General features: G+C 41.5%; 1 protein-coding gene across 2 annotated transcripts in view; it reads right to left on the reverse strand.

Moving 5' to 3' along the window:
• The window catches only part of LOC126190869 (homer protein homolog 2), an 864,566-nt gene extending 846,508 nt beyond the window's left edge, over positions 1–18,058 (reverse strand). For both annotated transcript variants that reach the window (XM_049931466.1, XM_049931464.1), the window contains exon 1: positions 17,965–18,058. In XM_049931466.1, the coding sequence (XP_049787423.1) occupies positions 17,965–17,990 (26 nt within the window). In that variant the 5' untranslated portion in view covers positions 17,991–18,058. The remainder of the gene's footprint in view (positions 1–17,964) is intronic.
• Between the last annotated feature and the right edge of the window lie 3,021 nt (positions 18,059–21,079).

A 21,079-nucleotide genomic window follows, 5' to 3' on the forward strand; every position in this document is an offset into this window, starting at 1 on the left:
ATGTTGACGTCAAGAGAGTAAATACACCAGGTAATGTTGATGGCATGGCCACAATAGTGGCCAAGGTCAATATCATTGTAACTGGATACAAAATCATATATTTTCTGTGCTTCAAAATACAAGAGGCAATCTGTGACCTCCAGTTCCTGGATGTTGTATTCCTTAAACGTTAGCACACTTCAAGGATCATGGAGCACAGTTATTCCTGGAACTTCAGACAGGTGGTGCACACGTGGTGAATTTTCATGGGCTGGCCCAGCAGTCTCCACAAACTGGATAATGTGTACACTGAAGATATTGCCCAAAAACCTGGTATTAGAAGCACCAAGTCAGAAAAGGAATTATAGCTTCACACTGCAACAGTAAAGCTTGATTTTGATCACATCTGAAGCGAATCAACCTCAAAGGTGAGGCGGTGTTTACCTTGTTGTCTTTAAATGTTTGACGTACACCATGTACAAATTGCACCCCTCACCCCTCTAAGTGTGCGTGTAGGTCTTCATCTGCCAGCACCATTAGGTACTAGTGAAAAATTAATCCTTGTACCATGTTTAGGTTCTTATTCAGTGTTATGGTTACAGGTGCATCAAGTTGTTTACAGGATGCTAACACTCAGTAGGGTAGGAGTTCCATCTTAACCCTTTCAGACCTGAATTTTTTTCCACAGAAAGAAAAATTTTTCTTAATGTGATAATGCACTCAGGTGATTTTTTAATTATTTTAGATGCAAGACTTATACAAAAAATATATACCCATTTTCAAAGCACACACACTGTACACTTTGCTTCATTTTATGGACTAAAATAACTATTTGTGAAATATTCTCAATTGTAATAATAGTAAAATGACCAATCACTGTGCAAAATAATAACAATATTCAATTATACAGTGGAATACAGCAAACCAACCTCAGCCAAGTATTCTGGCCATCACAAGCTGCTGCGCACTGCTACACAGACTTGCTGATATTTTCAGAGTGACGCCCAATGGATTTTCAGAGTAATGCCCAACAGTTGTCAGCACTTGTGTGTTGATCATTCACAAATATGTACCTTAGATTTACATTGGCAAAAAATATTTCTGTTGCACCTACAATACAGTAAAAGTTAAAACACACAATTGTAACAAGGGGGGTCTGAACAGGTTAAGATGGAACAACTTCAAAATTTGCCAAGGGAAGAGAGTTCAGCAAATACACTTTCAATGTTCTTCACAAATAACACTGGCTCAGTAGAAAGGTACAAACCAGGAACTGAGGGGAGTAAGTGTGTCCGAGTTGCTTGCATTTGTTTGTTCCCATGGCATGGCAAAGTTCCTAAGGTCATAGCCATGTGTACTGAACTGCAATCTGTGAGAAGAAACTGCTGAAACCTTGTGGCCACAGGCACATAACTTTGCTTATTTCATGACACCAAATATCCACCATGATGCTATCTATTCCATTTAACACAGTTTTGAAGCTTATGGCTATGTGATCTATTTCATTTGCAGTAAAACAATATTGTGAGATCTTATGACAGTTACAATGTGGAAACAGTGTACCTCCAATGACTGTCATGCTCAGTGCACATACCTATTTTCAGCATCTACATTTCTGTTCCCAGTGCAGTGGACACCCATAATGTGTTGAAGACCATTTTCTGAAACAACTTTTGCTTTCAATTTCCCATTAAAAATGTTATGTCTCTATGATCAGTTTCTCTATGGACTCCTTTTAGCTCTAAAAATGGACATTTCAACTTTCCTTCAGCCACTTCAATAGGTGCAAAGCAATGAATTACAGTGATATTTTGAACATTTGTTTTCAAGAGTGCATTCATTTCCTTTCTGAGACTAGTTTCCATTCCATTAATCCACTTTGCAGCTTTAAGACAGTAAGAGCCCCACTGTTTTCCAGTACACTGCATCTTCACCTGTCTGCTTTACATACAACTGCAATCCATCCTTCTGTGCTTGAACTTTTGCAGATTCTGGCTACTTAGTCACAATACATCTACTCTGTAGCTCTTCATCTCTTTTTCGATTCATCTTAAACTTCCTGCATCTCCCAATGTTCTTACATTCCAAAATCCAACACAAGTTTTCCTTTTTGGGCCAAAGGCCATATCCTTAAGATCCATCCAGTTTTTTTCTCATTTTAGTTTCTGTGGTTTGAAGTTTTTTTGCTGTGCAGGTTGTTAGCCAACAGCCCGCGAGTGTCTAGGTGGGGCTGTCACCTCTTGGCCTGGACACCTTTCAACATTTTATTTCAGAGCCTTCTCCCTTAAATTGCTTCTTTTTATCTCAACTAAAGAAAGCTATCCATCCCTCCATGGTACAACCTATGTTATCACTACTGCCCTGGTTACCAAGGATCTTCTAATGCCCACATTACTGGACTGTAACTGCTACCATACAATGAGAGAGAAAAAGGTAAGGACAGGATATAAAACTAGACTGTGACACTGCAGATCCACTGTGGAGACACGCTGGGAGATCCTGCCAGTCGTTGCACTACTGCCAGTATACCCCTTCACTCTGTTACCTGCAAGAAATAAGATTTCAAATTGAAAGCTCACTTACAGGAGAGGAAAAAATATGGGAAGATTATAAAAGACCAACAGATCAAAGAAAGGTATGCTGTTTAACTACAAAACAGATATAAGATCCCCTTGAAGATAACTTTACGCAAGAACGAATTGAAATAGACCGGCAAAAACTTACGTGACAGTTATCTAGATGTTGGAGATAACATCTTAGTATTTAAGACCCATCAAGAAAGAATGTATCTCTGAAGATATGTGGTGCAAAATGCACTGTGAGAAAGAACTAAAACATTAAATCTCTAACACAAGATTGCAGAAGATTGAAGCAAATAAAGAATACATTAAGACAAACAAAAGAGTGAAACTAGAGAAAAGGAAATGAGTAGCAGGGCAGAGACAGTTTAGCAACAGAGGCAGTGAGACAGGAATATAAAGGAGCTGTACAGTATCCAAAATGGATGCCAATGAAGGATTTTAAACATGAAGCACCACTTAAGAGCACAGTAAGGGTGATGAATACGACCCAACAGGCACAGCTACAAAGATGGGATGAGCATTTCATGAAGCTGCTAAATCAAGACAGTCTAGAGGAACAGGTCAGAAATTCTCCAGAGGAAGTCAAAGTGGGTCAGGATACAAATTAGCAGTGTCCCACAATGGACAGAATTAAAATTGCTTTGAGATGCCTAAAAAATGCAAAAGCTCATGCCTACAAAACATAGCACAGGACCCATTAAAAGGCAATATCAAAATTGTGAAAATGCTTCACCTGCTGTTGAAGCATATTTGGCTCTAAAAGAAATCCTATAAGTAGAGAAAACTGGATTGTAGTAAAGCTGCCAAAAAAAGGTAAATTTGTCAGACTGTGACAACTCATGTTATGACATCGCTGTCGATGCCCAGTATGGTCCTCACCAAGAAGTATTAATGATTCAATTTAAAAAAGAATATGTGAGGAACAGGCTACCTTCCAGGCACAATAAAGTTGCATTTATCTTCCTAATAATTTCAGAATCGTCTACATAAACAATTCCTGGGAACCTTTTACCTGGTACTCATTGATTTTGAAGAGACCTTCAAGTCTAAGAAACACCAAATCTGTGGCAGGTAGTGATTTTGGATGAGGGGCTCTCAGCAGCTTGGTCATCAGCATCCTTACAAAGAATCAGCATGTCATTCTTGTGAGGGAATTGGGGGAGGGGTGGGGGGGAGACACATGCTGCCCCCATCCCCGGAGGAACTCTATATAACACTTTGAAATCCACCTCCCTCACCAGCACTTTAGGGATGGCACTCAAGATTTTACAAAATTTTAAAACCTGTTTAACAATGATGTCAGTATTGGCAAGGGTGGTGGACAGATCTCAAGCCAAACTGAGGGCTACCCTGAATTATATAAAACACACAGATAAAATATCCTGAACCGAAAGTGACACACCAGAAACTTCACAGAATTGTGTACCCTCTTGCTAGATGAGGAAATTGTGTGAATGAGCTGTGAGCTAGGTCCTATATGCAATCTGTTGAGCAGCACCTCCTTCCATCAGTGTGGCTGGCACGAAGTCCACCATCTTTGTGTGGTTGAGATGACTGACTGCAGTTTGCCACCTCCAACCATTCAATCTCCCACTGATCCACCATTGTTCCATCAGATAATGATATGAAGGCATGCAAGGAGCTGGCATATCGACATCTGTCACCTCCAAACATGCTCATTTGGTTGCTTTGTTGACTATGAAGTTTCCCTTTATCCCAAGGTGTCCAGGTACCCAGTGTTGTAGATGAGCTGAACTTTATCAACCAGGTACATCTGGTGGACCACTTTTAGTGCACTGTGTGACTCAGACAAAAAACCTTGTGCCACAATGACTTTGAATTCAAACCAGGACCATCATAATGCCATGTAATTGTGCATTATAATTTGCATATTGTTCCAAGAGGCAAAGTTGGAAAACCTGAGGGAAAACAGCCCCATAACCGAGGGCATTCCCTTTCTGGGACCCACAGCCCCATAACCAAGGGCATTCCCTTTCTGGGACCCACCTGTATAAAAAACGATAAAACTGTGGTATGTACTTTAAATTGAAGGAAACAGCTGTGTAAGTGTGATCTGGAATACAAGTTTTCTTGTGCTGCATCAGACTCAAAATCACTTTGGGCCTCCGAAGAAGCCAAGGTAGCAATATGACTATCTCTGGAAGTCTGATACATTCTGATCCACGAGACAGTCATTAACGCATTCTGGAATGACTTGGCCACATGGGGCAAATTCCTGCACAGCCACTCAAAGCTGGGGTGGACTACCACACTAAATGCCAATGACAGACAACACAGGTTTTCAGGGCCGGTTGAGCCAAAAGGGGCGATGCAGAATCTAAAGTAGTGTTTAGACAGACTTCATACCACACACACACACACACACACACACACACACACACACACACACACACACACACACACACACACACAGAACTGGTCCAAAAGACAGCCATACTCGAACCAGGATCTGACAAATGTGCTATAAAACTGCAGGATGCTGGAGCTGTCAGCTGCCCATACCTTTCTACGCAGCCATTTCAAAACAATGCTTTGAAGCCCTTTGTTCACATGTCTTTCAGGTGTAGGAGCCACGTTAATTTCTGATCGAATAATAAACACAAAAAGCGTATATTGTCCTTCAAATTTAAAATAGTGTCCCCCATCACAAGCTCTGGTGGGTGAAAAATGCGATGAGCATAGTTCAATTTGACACAGGTAGTTTCCACAAATGAAAACCTTAAACCCGATATTGGCCCAAGTTTTCAGCCTACTTAGGGTCAGCTGAAGTTGCATCACCATTGGTTATAAGATCGGAGTACGAATAGAAGATCGCATAGTCATCCACAAACAAAATACTTTTAACTGGACTTCTGACTGCAAAGGGGATGCCATTGATAGTGATAGCAAACAAAGTGACACTGAGTACACTACCTTGGCAGAGCCTATTCTTCTGAACAAAGCAGTCAGATAAGGATAATCACCAATGCAATACCGGAAGCGCCTTTCCTTGTGGAAGAATTAAGTACGAAATGGCAGACATCTACATCGTCCCCATACATGAAGTTGGCAAAGGATGATGTATCTCCATGTGGTGATGTATGCCTTTTCAAGATATAAACACAAATCAACTAAATGACTGCAGCATAAGAATGATTCTTTTATCACTTTCTCCACAAGAATTAAGTTGTCAATGGCAGAACGGTAGCACCTGAAATTGCACAAGGAGTGGCACAGGTGATCCCACAATTCAAGGAACCAGATGAGGTGGCTGCTGATCATGTGTTTGAGAGGTTTACCTGTATTGCTGGTAAGGCTAGACTGGTAACTATTAAGGCTGGCTTCCATAATGGAATTAATATTTCTTCAATCCAAGTGACAGGGTACTGACCATCAGACCAAGTCTGACGAACAAGATAGGAGCTTGTCTTTGGCTCCAAGACACAAAGGAGGGAGCATAATGAATCTGATCAAATCCTGTAGCAATGTCTCCAGCTGCAGGTAGCACTGATTCCAATTCCAGCACGCGGAATGGAAGACTAAACCTCCTCACATGAGAAGACAGAGCCTCCACATCTCCACAATCCTATGAAAGATCTAAAACTGTATGATACAGTGACAGTAAAGTGTTTAGTGAAAACCTGAGCCTTGCTTTAGGTGTGTCCATTCAGACTATTTCTCAACAAGACTAAGGGAAGGAGTACTGCTCCTGCCTGAAATCCTCGAGTTCTGAACTGATTAACTGAAGTCACAAATTCCTTCCAGGCATACCTCTTCCATTCTTTTACCACTTGCCTCACTTGTGCCATTGAAGACATGAAGTTTTTCTGTAGTTGGATAGTGTTTGAACTTCTGCACAGCTGGCTCTTACTGTGGAATTAAATTCTTCATTCCACCAAGGAACAGGCCATTGTGTGAGATGGTTGCCAGAAATGAGAATGGAATCTGCAGCAGTTCATTGTATCTCACAAGAGAGGGTTCATCATCTCTTGTACACAGTCCTGTTGTTCAAAGATGGTTTACTGACTATATCACAAACAATTTGCCTTTTGAAGCACCCACCTTTGCAGTCTCCTGTCAAACAGCATCTAAGTCAGCAGGTGGATACACATTGCAAAGTGGTGACAAATGTAAATCTGTGGCCCTTTCCCCCCTCATCTGAGCATGCAATAGCTGGGAATCAAAAATGTCAGTGACAGAAGATACAACTATGGAAAAGTGTGTCATCTGACCTGTGTTCAAAAGGCAGATACTTTCTAAATGGACAAGATGGTCCATAATCTGATCCCTTGGAGCAAGTGACAGCTGAACCCTATAGCGCACACTGTGCACTGAACCTACCCACGAGGAGGAATGGGCACGGGAGTGCCTGGGAGAGCTCAGAGTAGAGTACATCTGCATCCAATGGATTGTGAGGTGGAAGATATTAAGAAGACAGTGATCTTAACTGGTGGGAGAACTTCCACTGCAACTTCTCGTACAGCCATGGTAAGAAGCACAGGAGAGAAGTGGCATCTGCCAATGACAAAAACAGCCACCCCACCCTCAACCCTGTCTAGTAAGATTGTCCTTCCTGTAGGATCTGTAGCCAGTTAACTCTGGTGCTCAGTGACTAATATGAGTTTCTTATAAGCAAATGCCGAATGGCCTCTCCTGGACCAGGAACTGCAGTTCTTCCAAATGTAATTGGCATCAATTTAAGTTACATTGAAATATCAAGGTACTGTGGACTTCTGTTGATTAGTGAGGGTTGTCCTCCTCCTCCTCATTCCTCAGCAGCAGTGAATAGGCCAAGACATCAAAAAGAACATCAGACAGTGCCCATGTCTCCAGTACCTTAATGCAATTATTAGTGTCCTCAACTGCAAAATCACCATTGGAAAGTGATAGCACACACTCACTCACCCAGTGGTTTAGCTGGCTTTCTTTCATTTCCGATGACTTTTCATGTGACTTTTTCCTTACTTACGGAAGGAGCTGGTTGCATGGGCAGAGAGGACAACTTAGTGGGCCTTTGATGGTGTGCTGTGGTACATGTTCACAGTTCGAAGTCCATCATGACTGCTTCCGAATGATTTTGGGGTCAAATGTGGCTCCCCTCCCCAGGTACAAGTGCCTGTACTCATACTTTAATCTGTGGCATAGGCTCGTGTGGAAACATTACACTTGACGACTGGCTGCTTGAGAGCCAATGCAACAGAAGTATCCAACACCAGTGGTTGTATAGCTTTGTAAGCTGTTTTTTTTTTTTTGCTTCACCATAGGGTATGCACCTCAACTTTCAACGTCTGGAGTTTCCTCATTATGAACCCCACACTTCTTGCTCCATACTTTGTGACACCGGAGCAGTTTATACATTTCGGAGCTTTTGTACAAGAGTCTTCCAGTTCCTGATCTGACCCCCCCCCCCCAATTTACACATGTAGCCTTGCCATTACATGCTATAGTGGTATGACCAAATCTGACATTTGAACAATCACATTGTATTGAGAACAAACAGTTGAACCTTAAGATAGATGTAGCCTGCAAGAATATGTTCAGGTAATACTGCAGAGTTAAAGGTTGGTATAAATGCTGCAGATTCTTTCCCCAATGTGCCACTGACTCCTCATACAGTTCTGCACTTCTGTGACACCCACATTTTTCCATTCTTCAAGTAACTCCTCAAGGTCCATCTCCATTATATCGGAGTAGGTAATCATGGCTTCACAGAAGTTAAGGGTGTTATGCAGCTCAGTCACAGCACAGTAGTCACCTAAGGCATTGATTTGACAGTTTCAAGTAGAAGCCTGTTCTATGTATGGATCCACAGCCACTGCAAATTTTTTGAGGGAAGTCACTGTCCTATGTAGGCTCTTTTCTGCTTTTAAATGAGTACAGTTTCATACTTTCACACTGTTACCTAATATCACCCCCATGGGCATTTTCAAGCTACCTCAGTCACAGTGAAAAACTGTTCTGTATCTTCCAAACATTTGTGTGGAGAAGCACCATTTAATGGCATCCCTAATAAAGGTTACTTATGAATGTGGTGGTAATGAACACAGACATATGAATTACATACTGATTTTACATACAGAAGACATCTATGGAAGTTGTGCCCTTTACCATCACATGCTTAACTAACCTTTAGAAGGGATACCATTACATGGCACTTCCTCCACACGAACATGTAGAAGATACATGACTACAGTTTTTCACTGTGATGGAGGTAGCTCGAAATTGCCCGCAGGGCTAACTAATAATGCAAAAGCATGAAGAAGTGTTTATTTCAAAATAAAAACAGCATATACGGGACTGACTTCCCTCAAGTAGAAGTGTTCTATTATGAAGTGGTTTAATGTTTAAGAACCCAGCAAAACCCTCAATACCTTGTGAGTATAGAAAGGGGAACTATCTTAAAGCTTCCCTCTGCTGTATTGATTATGACTGAAGTGTTATGGCAGACTAGTGCCTTGTTACTATGACAAACATCTCTGATGGACTGACCCACTGAGCACTCTACTGGGTGGGTGTAGGTACTACCTGACACTACACCCATCCTGTTAGCAGTAGATGTGAACTAAGGCCTCTCCATAGGGATACCACAAGCCACTAGGGAAACTAAATGTCGACCCAGGTGGAGACCTGGTTGCTTGAGCAAGCCTTATACAGATGTAGAGAAAGGGCTGCAAGTGCCCCAAGAAGTTGCCCACTACAGACTGTTTCACCCCAAAAGCCGTTCACATCATCCACTCTTAACATACACTGAAGCTGAAGTAGTTGGGGTTTTACACACACACACACACACACACACACACACACACACACACACGTACGTTTGTACTTTCCTTGCAGTCCATGCAATGAAGCCAAGACCCTCGTTCTCTTAAATACGGAGTGTACCATTGCTGTGCCTAGTGATTATCCCTGAAGTATGCCCAGAGTTTATGGCAGAAGAGGTCTAGCAGTGCTGCCCAGTCCCCAACTGGGGAAAACTGGGATCACAGAGTCCCTACCCACCTCTGCTGGTGGAGGTCACTGAAAAAACAGTCCTCCCTTTCCTAATGTGTGGGGCACAGTTAGACCACCCCAACTTTATTGCCCCCTCCCACCCTAGGTATAACACTACAGGCATAAACCTCAGCATCACTGGTACAGCCAGCCGCGGTGGTCTAGCGGTTCAGGCGCTCAGTCCGGAACTGCGCGACTGCTACGATCGCAGGTTCGAATCCTGCCTCGGGCATGGATGTGTGTTATGTCCTTAGGTTAGTTAGGTTTAAGTAGTTCTAAGTTCTAGGGGACTGATGACCACAGAAGTTAAGTCCCATAGTGCTCAGAGCCATTTGAACCATCACTGGTACACACAAAACGACCTGCCCAGTACTAAAGGTGCCTACAACAAGGCAGTACCCCCAGAAGTGGCTGTGGCACCTGTTGTGGAAGTATTGTGCACCACAGAAATGTTAAACAGCACAGATTTGCTCCGCAGAAGATTCTAAACATCAGATTTGTATGATTGTTACAAATGTCATGTGGTCTACAAGTGAAATTTTACAGAGCCAATAGAAGCAACAAACAGACTGGTACAGTTGTACATTGTTGCCAACATGTTTTTTACTTGTTAATAACTCAGTTCTGAGAGGAGCCCCAGTAGGAAAGAGATGAGGAATCCGATGGAGGATTCACGAATGACTGGGGGATTTCGATTGCAGAGATGACTAGTTTCATTAGCTGAAGGGCTGGCAGATATGAAAGCTAACTTAGACTCACTGAAAAAAAAAAATAAAGAGAGATTGCTGCCTCAAGATAAATACAGTATAAGTAAAAAAAAGGGAATGAGAGAAAACTCTGAGAACATTGAAGAGCCTCTGTTTATGCTACCTTCATATGACTATCCATTATGACGAAACAAGAATTACATGTAAAATAAAAATTCATATTTTTAATATGAATGTGAAGGTTGTACTGTATGACAGTGAAAGTTGGAAAGTATACCAGAAAATAACATCAAAGTTACAGGTCTTCATAAACAGGTGTCTCCAGTACCTTATCTATATATGATGGCCAGAAAAAAGTATGTAATGAGGAGCCCTGGCAAAAAATAAACCAGGTAAGTATAGATGACCAGGAATTGGAGGCACATCAGGAAGTAGAGATGGCTGAGGTGCACACTGACAAAGCAAGACGGAAAATTGAGAAGTAGTCATTGGAATGGAATCCCCCACAGAAAAAGAGTTGCAGGCTTAGACCTATATGGAAGAGGATGACAACATGAGAAGCAGCAAGAGTTGGCAAGGCTTGGGTGGTATTGAGGGAAATGGCCAAACACGAAGGTGGCTAGCAGGTTCTCCTGGATGCCCTTTGGTCCCGTAGGATCCGAAGAAATTAAATCATGCCATTTACTTGGAACGAGCACTACCCACAGGTGCCACCCACCCAGAGCAAAAGTCGCCCATTGTGATGGTCAGTGCCCACTGCCCTCAAATGGACAGTCACCTACTCCACAGCATGTCTGTGGAGGGGACAAGCATAAATAATGTGATACCTGTGTGGTCAAGGGATACTACGAAGAGGATCAATTTGCAGAAGAAACAACTCTTAAAGCCAAGGCCTAAAAACCTGAGTGGCGACTCTGTAAAATCCCAAGACAATTTTACGAGTGTGGCTCCTGATAAAGTGGCATCCCAGCTCCTGTAGAACAGCAAAATAAAATTAAGGACACCCAAAGAAGGTCTTCAGCATGACCCAGAAACAGCAGTATTTTCTTAGGGATCCCTTCTCTGTGGCTGAACTCTAAGCTGCCATCTTCAGTTTGAAGATGCATAAGGCTGCAGGTGGCAATGACAGAGTTCAACAGATAAAGAACTTCGGCTGTAAAACGATGGAGTGGCTACTAAGCCTAATGAACACACGTGTCGCCAAACTACACCTCCCCAAAATGTGGCAGAAGTCTTGAGTCATTGTAGTACTTAAGTCTGGGAAGGAACCAAATGATCCAAAAAATTTTCGACCTATGTCCTATGCCACGCCTTCAAGATATTAGAACCGCTGGTACTTAACCGAATCAGTGCCACCCTCAAAGTAAAGTTTATCCCACAAGAATCAAGCTTTCATGCTGGCAAAGCATGCTATGGTCAGATCTTGAATCTAAACCACCACATCGAGGACTGTTGACTATGGTGAGATTACTGGAGTCGCTTTAATTGATCTGACAGCTGCATACAACACTGAATCATAGGAAACTTGTGTATGACACTACTAAGAACTACCAACTAATATCCCTTATTAGCACATTCCTTCAGAACAGAAGATTCCAAGTTTAATTACAGGGTAAGAGGAGTAGATGGCAAACTGAGATGAACAGTCTCCCCCAAGGCAGTGTGCTTGCTCCAGCACTATACCATACCTACACAAATAATCAGCCAATACCAGCAGGTACTAGGCCCTTCATCTATGCCGATGACACAGCAGTAGCTGTTCAGGGACTAAACTTTAAAGTAGTACACGGGAAACTGTGTACACGGGAAACAGTCTCTAGCAATGGATGAACTCTCCAAGATGATGCCAACAACCTGAAGCCCCATCCCAGTAAAACTCAAGTGACCACCTTCCACTTATGAAACAGGGAAGTGCAACAAAAGCTTGGCATCACATGGCGAGGAGATCAACGGAAACATTGCCCAACATCAGTTTACCTAGATTTCATACTGGACAGGCTCTAATGTACAAGCAGCAATGTCTAAACGTGAAACAAAGTTACTGCTTGCAGTGGGATACTTAAGAAGCTGGGGAGCCAACCCGCACCTCCTAAGGACTTCAACATTTGCGCTTTGTTCATCAGCCGCTGAGTATGCTGCTCCTGTGAGGAACGCTTCAGCTCATGCTAAGCAAGTCGATATTGCCGTCAACGATATTGCAAGGATAACCTCAGGATGCTTGAAGCCAACAGCAGTGGAGAAATTGTATGCGATTGTTGGAACAGCCCCACCCAATATCTGGAGGGCCATCGCAGCAGACAATGAGGAAACAAAGCAGAAGAATGACCACCAACATCCTCTGTATGGTAATCAGGCAGCAAGATCCCCTTAAAACCCAGGAGTTTCCTTGCTACAACTGCTCCACTGGAGGGAGCACCAGAGGCAATTCGTCTTTTAACATAGAAGAGCTCACTGCCCATAGACTTATCACCAAAAGAAGAATTAGCTCCTGGTGCAAACCTACAATACCCTGTACGGAGGTCCCTCAATGAACTAAGAGTGGGCGTCCCCCAATGCAAGACCAACCTGAAGAAATGGGAAATACTCCCAGTGAGTGCAGACACCTCTTGCAACTGCAGGGCTGAAGAAGATCCAAGCCATCTACTTGTGTGCCCCCTCCTGGGCAACCCGTGCACAATGCAAGATGTTTATGAAGGAAATGACAAAGTTGTCACAGCTGCTATATTTTGGAAATGCTGACCTGACACAGAAATGAATGAAAATGAGGGGGACTACCACCGTACAGGTACCTGCCCCCACCCCTTTACCAAGCTGGATAGTGGACGACTTCCCTACACATTCTGTAAAATAATGTGGAAAAGGGAAGGTCAAACACAGATGTGAATGAACATAAGTTTATCAAAATATGTGGTGTAAAATAATGAGAAAAGTGGGAGAGCCCATATATATGTCCTATGAGTGATCTAGGTTGTCAGCAGGGAATGTCCTAGACAGTCAGAGAAAAGATATAGCCAGAGAGTAAACTTGCAGTGCAGGAAAGGAAGAAGTGCAGCAATGGGCTAGGATCCTATGCAATTGTCACAAACATACTCATAGAAGACTTATGAGCTCCCTGGGGGCCAGTAAGGGGTAAATGGTGGTATACGAGAGACCCTACACAACATAGCAAGGTGGCTTGTGTGACAGTCTGCGGCTACTTTTGTCAGTTCTGTTGTGTGAGAGCTCACTACATCGGTGCAGATAGCCTTTCATTTTCTGTCAGCAGCCACAGACTCATCCACTGGAAGGTGGGGACAAATTGCAGTAACATAAGCAGCAAGATAAAGGTAGCATTGTATCAAAGTAGAGGTCATTACAGACTGCCAAACATTACAGGGACCAATGGGCTCAAAGTAACATTACAAATCACTTGCACCAACCATTCTAAAATAATGCTCAAATATGAGGAGAGCAGCAAAAATGGTCAAAATTTTGTTCCCCACGACAATCACACAATTGTTAAGACCTGGATAGGCAGACTTGAAGATAGAATCAAAATACCCAAAAGCACACACTTGAAATCAAGAACCAACATTATGTGGAAGGTGTAGTGATTTTCTTTAACCCATTCATATTGCTTCCAAGGGACCATAAATACATATTTAAACTAAAATGTATAATCAAAACACCTTCAGCCATCTAAATTTCTGGTTATTTTATTTGAGCAACCAGTTTCAGCACTACATAATACCATCTTTAGGCCCCCTGACCAAGGTGCTGGAAGAAGCCTACACCTCTGATCCAGTCAAAACAGGCCAGCAATCATCACTTGCCGATTATTTGAAAACATTTTTGTCTAAAAGTAGACAAGTGACGATTGAAGGGATCGCTGTATCAAAAAACCTACAGATATCAGTCATTGAATGCTGGCCCCTATTTTTAACTGGACCAGGTCAGTCAAGGAGCCTGAATGTGGCATAATGCAGTAATTAAGTTGGCTGCTCAAATAAAATACCTCGAAATTTAGATGCATGAAGGTGTGTGACATTTTATATTGAACAGGCGAGGTCACGCAACCATCCGTATAAAAATGGACTTACTGAGGATTCGACTTATTTCAGCACACTGAAGCATTTAAACATTCTTCCCACCCTTCCCACATTATTGGTGTGGTAAGAAAACCTAAAATGTATCATTTAAAGTACCCCTTTGCTAAGCACTTTAAAATGTTTTGCGAATTACATATTGTACATGAAGAAATTTTTTCGATTCACATGTAGCAACTACAAACGACTATGACAGAAAAGTAACTATTTGTTGAGACTTAAAGTTGTCATCGAGAAGTTTGCATACCTAGACCATTTCTACAGAACACGTTGCGCCCTTGTTTACTACCCTACACGGCCAGTGAAATAGGAATTGACATATAGAATACAAACCCTGAATAAACTTATTTCCTCGTTTCGGCAAAGTACTGACGTAGATAAAAGTCACGTTAAGTGCTGGGAAGTACAAAAAATGACAGGAGATCCAGTCCCGTAATTTTGAATTTCAGTTTTGCACCGGCGTCACCGCCGGTCCACGAAACACTAATTATACAGTATCAGTTAAACAAGTATCGTACTTGCGTAAATGTAAAGCAATACCGCACCCGAAGTTTCGTTTGGTTTGGCCACCGGAGTGTTTTAAGTTGCCTTACGCTACCCACACCTCAATAAGTAAATTATGAATTTCTACTTATCCTAGAAGTCTAATTGTAATTTGTGTCGACTGACAACCGCCAGGTCTTAGCGAGACGCCAGAACAATTTTGTCTAACAAATCTCAGTATCCTAGGAGGGGGGTCAACTTATCTTTAAGACGGCAACACCAGCTCAAACTACTACATCTCATCCACGACTAAATCAATTCGACGTAAATCCACGAGAAGAATTTGCTAACGACTGTTTACGCCTTTCAGACACTAACTGTATATTCCACCGTGTCGACATTTTATTTCCTTTCGCCTTGTTCCAATCGCTTGACACCCTCTCCCACGTGGTCTGAGATGGTCCTTTTCATTAGGGTTCCAGATGAAGTAATCCGCAGTACTCTACCTGTAAAGATATGTCTACATCCGTGCGACTTTCCATGCGCACTAGGCGCATCGAGGCGTTGCACGGAGAGGCAAGGAGAAGCAAGCATTGGTCCAAAGCCGCATGCGGGGACTGTGCGTCTGGGCCAAGCACAGCCTCACGGCGACTATCCGCATGGCGTACAGGTGTGAACGCGGAACTGTCAACGGTTTACCACTGAGCAGTCGTACCTTAGGGAGGCAGAATTGTGCAACTCTCTACGACTGATAGCTATCCGTTAACATACCTTACTTTGTGCATACTGTGTATAAAAACAGAACACTGTACAATATGAAACAGTGCAGTTAAGATGACATGTTCGTGAGGACTGAGTTTTTACTCAGTCAGGCCGTCCTGATTTAGGTTTTTTTATCACTGGCAAATGCTGAGATCGTCCAATAGCACGGCCGATCACCTGTCCTAGCCTCACAAAGCAGTGATACGTTCTGTTTGTATCGACATTTTTGAGGCGTTTATTTTCATTGTATTATGATAAATCTATGCTTGTTAGTTGAACAACGTAATTAAAACTAATGAAATGAAATTTCACGAGCATACGAACGTGCTCCGACACAGAAGCCCACGCAGAACACGACAAATGTTTTGTACAAGTTAGTAAAGGGGCGTAATTCCAAGTACACACGTTCGCTACCGTCGGTTTTCACTACAAAAGACAAATGCCACGTTTCCTAGTTTAACAGTTCTAAACACCACTGAAAAAAAAATTAAATATATTTTCTCGCTGTTCTAGCAAGACACTTCGCGTTCTACAATTATACGGTTGTAAGGGCAAAAATCTCTTGAACTTAACGAAACATCACGTTTTGACTAAATCTACAAGTCCCAATGAATCGCTGTTACGCACTGGCCTTGTAAACCTGCGGTATTTGTAAAAGTGCTTCAGGACTTACAACCTGAGGCAGAACTTGTTAACATAAAGAAAATGGGAAAACAAAAACCGGCCACTTCGGCAATTTGTATTCATTCAATTACTTAAAGCAAATAGAAATCAAAGAAACTACCCCCATTTACAGAAACACTGGTCCTTCTCACAACAAAAATTACTCTCAATGAAACGTCTCCAATGTAACTGCAACTTTATTCCCTCCATCGCAACAATTTTCTATGCAACGTTTTTAAACTGAGGTTCTGTACGTCAAGCCATAATTTTACGGTCTGACAAGGATCATCAGGAAAAATTACTTTCCTGTCTCAAAATAGCGTATCAACTGATCCTAGAACATTTATTGCATAGGTCCTACACAATCACTACGACTAACTGGTAATAAACTTCAAAAATGCAGCTCTTTCAAAACAAAACGTAAATGTAGTCAGTGGAGAGTTGTCTCTGGGAAATTTGCAGCAAGGAATACTGGCATAAGTATTAGACCTTAAAATTACGATCCACGAATTTGCGCTCCAGTAATTAAATAGTAGGAAAACATTACTAAGCCTAGAGCAGATTTTTGTTTTTTTTAATTAGGTGGAATAAGCTAATCAATAACGCAACTACAAACATGCTTGTCTGAAGTAACAAATTTTTCTGAGAATGCATGGGGCAGTTCCATCCAAAACTTACTTCGTTGAGCACACACCTTCAAATTCACTTCTCCCTTGCGAGAGACGTAAGTACGGCATGTATGAAAAACCTCATCAATTTGACAGTATGAAATAATGGTGAATGTCGAATTCTTAAACTAGGAGTGAATTCTTAGTAAACTGATTATTGTAATACAGTTGTTAAACTTCAATTATCCGCAATGAAACAAGTTGTAGCTGACGATATTCGCTGCATTTTCCCACATATCTTTTAAATTAGAAAGAACTCCTCCCTGCACCTGGATTTACTCACTGTGGGCCTTTTTTTCCTCCCCGCACCTTAGTGGTGCATCTGCAATACCAATGCCAGCACATCGCTACTCGTAGATACGAGTATTATTTCACCATCCTGCAGTAGCAAAATACTAGTAATACTTATTACTATCTACAAAACAAACAGCACTGAAGCTGCAACTGATTTCTGACAGCAAATATTTACGTTGTAACATCGCTACTTTCTGCCGATGAGCTCTGTGTTAACAAATGCTTCCCAAATTTTCGAGAAACCATCACTACAAGGTTACTTTGTTTATAGTCTGCGGGAGAAAATGTTTAAGTATTGACAGGCTGGGTTAGAACTTCTATTGCCCTCTTACAACATCTATACTACTTGCTAGACAATTGTTCGAGACTAAATTTGTTCCTCACATTAATATAACAATCGTCTGATATAAAATGTACTACCGGTATATGTTGTTGCAACAGATTTGTCAACATTCTGCACTAATCAATAAAGTCTGGTATGAACGACATTCTTCCAGATTAGGACAACGAACTTCAACATCATGAATGGAAAGCACTACACCGATCTATGAGGCAGTTTGCTAGATCGCTCACGTAACGTATAACACACGCACCGCCGAGTATCACGGCAAAACATAATGTTCCTACGGCTAACCTCTCGTGCCACTGTCAAAACCTGTGATAACTTCGTTCGGATTTCATAATCGCACACCTGGACGCGACAGACGCTTAGTATACAAGCATACAATATTCTTGTGAACTTACTTACCCCATTTCGTCTGTTCCCGTCGTCATTTACACTGTTTAACACAATTTAGACACTATAAACGCCACTACCATTTTCAACAGTGGAACCACTTCTTCCAATGTCTTAGAACTTCGCGGTCACAGATGCAAACACGTATGCGCTTCAAACCAAAGATATGCTCCCTGCATCACTAGCCATAGGGAGGAGAAGTTTGAAAATTACGGCGGTCTTTCAACTCACTTTAATTTTCCTCCTTTCGTAACGGCAATTTCGTCTGTACTCGCTGTAATATGAATTGCGAATTGACATCCCACATCGAGATGATTGCTGGAGTGATGTACGCACAGAGGAAAAACTACGTAACACAAAGTGGAAAAGTATTAAAACCGATTCACACTGAACTGCAAAGGATGGAACAGAAGGGAAGTGGACGTTGCCGTCAAATGATGGAGTGTTCCCGCTTCACACTAGACAGGAAGTCCGTCTAGTCTAGTACTAAACGATGAAAGTGAGGTTATGAGACACCATTTGTGGTACTAAAACTCGGAATACAGTTTTAGAATTATACAACTAGCAACCATAATATTTATTAATGCCAAAAGTAAGCTTCAAAACGGATGTTTCTGGTAAAATTTTATATGGTAAAGTACTGAGAACGGAAACAGCAGTAAATGAGTCGTCCAAACATTTTAAAAATCAATGTTATTTACTAGCTGAATATACACATTCAAAGTCATAAAACGCTATTTATAAGGCAATATGTAAAGCCTATTTACCTTATCCAGTGTGTTCTTTTTCTTTCTAAATACAAAATAACACCAGAAAAACGTATTTTTCTCAAACAGCTTACAGGATTGCAGCTGGCTGCATTCCTTTAAGTTATTTAACCATTTTGCGGACCGAGAGAAAAACCAAGTTCATATATGCAACTAATGTGGCTCCACAGCTTGTGGCTTTTTGTAGTGGCATCGTGAGCTTCCGTTCACACAAGATGCCACAAATTCTACGTAGATGCACAGCTTACAGTATGGCGTCAGTTGATACCATAAGAGTGGATGTGAATGTTATAAAGCAGGTTATGATATTATAGCTATGACAAGAGTTAAATACAAAGAAAACGAAACTTCAAAGTTGGACCCGAAAATAGATTTCGCACAGGGACACATCAGCATCTGCAAGCATATTTATAAAAGAAATAACACTCGTAGATGAAAACGCTGTCTGCAGTGACAAGCTAACTAACAGCTGGCTTATAAATATCATCTGGAGACACACCACTCTTCCAAAATTTTAGAATCCCACTGTATTAATTGATATAGGCATTTTGAATAACTAATATTTAGTTCAATAGCTAAAATATCACACGGGGGGGTGGGGGGGGCTATTTCCTGCATATAATCCACAGTTTATACAATGATTGCTCTCACAAACCACGACGTTTATAATGCTCGCATTTTTGGTTGCCTGTATTAAAGTTAGTTATTTATTCATCCAAAAATCTTTTAAGTTTTTGGAATACATCATTGGTTTGCAATTATTGCCCCCCCCTCCCACACACACTCTCAGCTACACAAAATCAAACATAGGTTGCATTTCTTGTAGTTCCAGAAGATCGAAAGTGTACCTGCTGACCACTGATTTCAATTTTTTTTTAGTAATAAAATGAAAACACACTGAAATCGAGTGCAGTGCAGCACGGTAACTATGACAGAATGCTCGTGTTTTGAAATACTTCCAGCCAAGTTGAAGTTTTTGTGGCCACTAAAAACTGAGATTTCGCATATGCAACTGCAGTATGTTGCCAGCTGCGGCGACGCTTTTGTTGCGTGTATGAATGCGGCTAAACTCATGTTTCAAACTGTGTTCTTCTCCTCCAGTACAGCTGACATTTTCAATGGTAAAAGAGTTTCTTGATGAAAACTGCTTTATCTATTGAATCGTTCACCCAAACAATATGGTAACGAATTTTTCGTCGTAAGTCATTTAGTGTTGGAACATCGATGTATCTGACATCCTGCTGGTTAAATTGTTTCTGCCTCGAATTATTTTTGATACTACTGTTGAACCATAAGGTTTTTTGTTGCAGCGAACAATGTTGAACGTGAAGGCATCATGAGTGTTGCACTGAATTTTGCAGTAAAGTGCAAAGGGTAAAAACGCTCAACTGAGGGAAGAAAATATAAAGTTAACATTTATGAGTGGAAGGACAATAAACGCAAGGCACTGAGGGGTAGCACATGTCTTCATATATTGAGAGGAAGTAGCCCTGTTTACGAAAAGTTTCCGACTGAATGGGTGAGAAGGACAATATTGAATCGGCTACTCAAAACGAAACGAGTTTTTAATAATTAATGTAGGAAAACTTTGTATTTGTTAAATATTTGTAGACTTATGTTATAGTAGTTTCACATGAATTGAAACTGGAATATCAGTTTCATATGCAGGCTGTTTCCCTAACAGTGTGCAAAAATGTAACAGGACATAGAGAAGGCTCCACTGGACAATTTGAGGCAGGGAACTTGGGGTCAGAGAAGCCAGCTTAAGGAGGTATGGAAATAAACTTGTCCACCTCTTTGTCTAGCATTACTGTTTTCCAGATTATGTAAAACTAACATACATACAAGGTTACACATACTGTGCTTTTTATTTACATGTACATTCTTTATTTCCTGCAAGGAAACAAGGAGGATGAGCCTGGTTACTAGGAAGTCATGATACATATTTCGTTTACTTTACTTGTCCATAAGGTGGCTCTGTTGCATCATATTTACACTGTCTGTGAGAGAACGTAGATACAATATGATGGTACATTGCCTCACTTCAGTGTGGATGTCTGTAACTATCTCAATACTATATTTCTTGGTCTTTGAATTGGAGGGGGAGGTCCTATTCCATGGCCTGCGAGGCCATCTGATCTGAATCCCCTTGATTATTTCCTATGAGGATATCTAAAGTCACATGTGTATGAGACCCTAGTAGATACAGAGATGGAATTAGTTGCCAGAATTGTAGCTGCCTGTGACATGATTCGAAACACACCAGGGATAATTGTTAGGATGCATCACAATCTTGTTCACTGACATCATGCTTGCACTGAGGTTGACGGTCATCAGTTATATCACATTTTGAGAGACAT

This window comes from Schistocerca cancellata, chromosome 6, assembly GCF_023864275.1.
Source record: "Schistocerca cancellata isolate TAMUIC-IGC-003103 chromosome 6, iqSchCanc2.1, whole genome shotgun sequence".
Classification (NCBI taxonomy): Eukaryota; Metazoa; Arthropoda; class Insecta; order Orthoptera; family Acrididae; genus Schistocerca; species Schistocerca cancellata.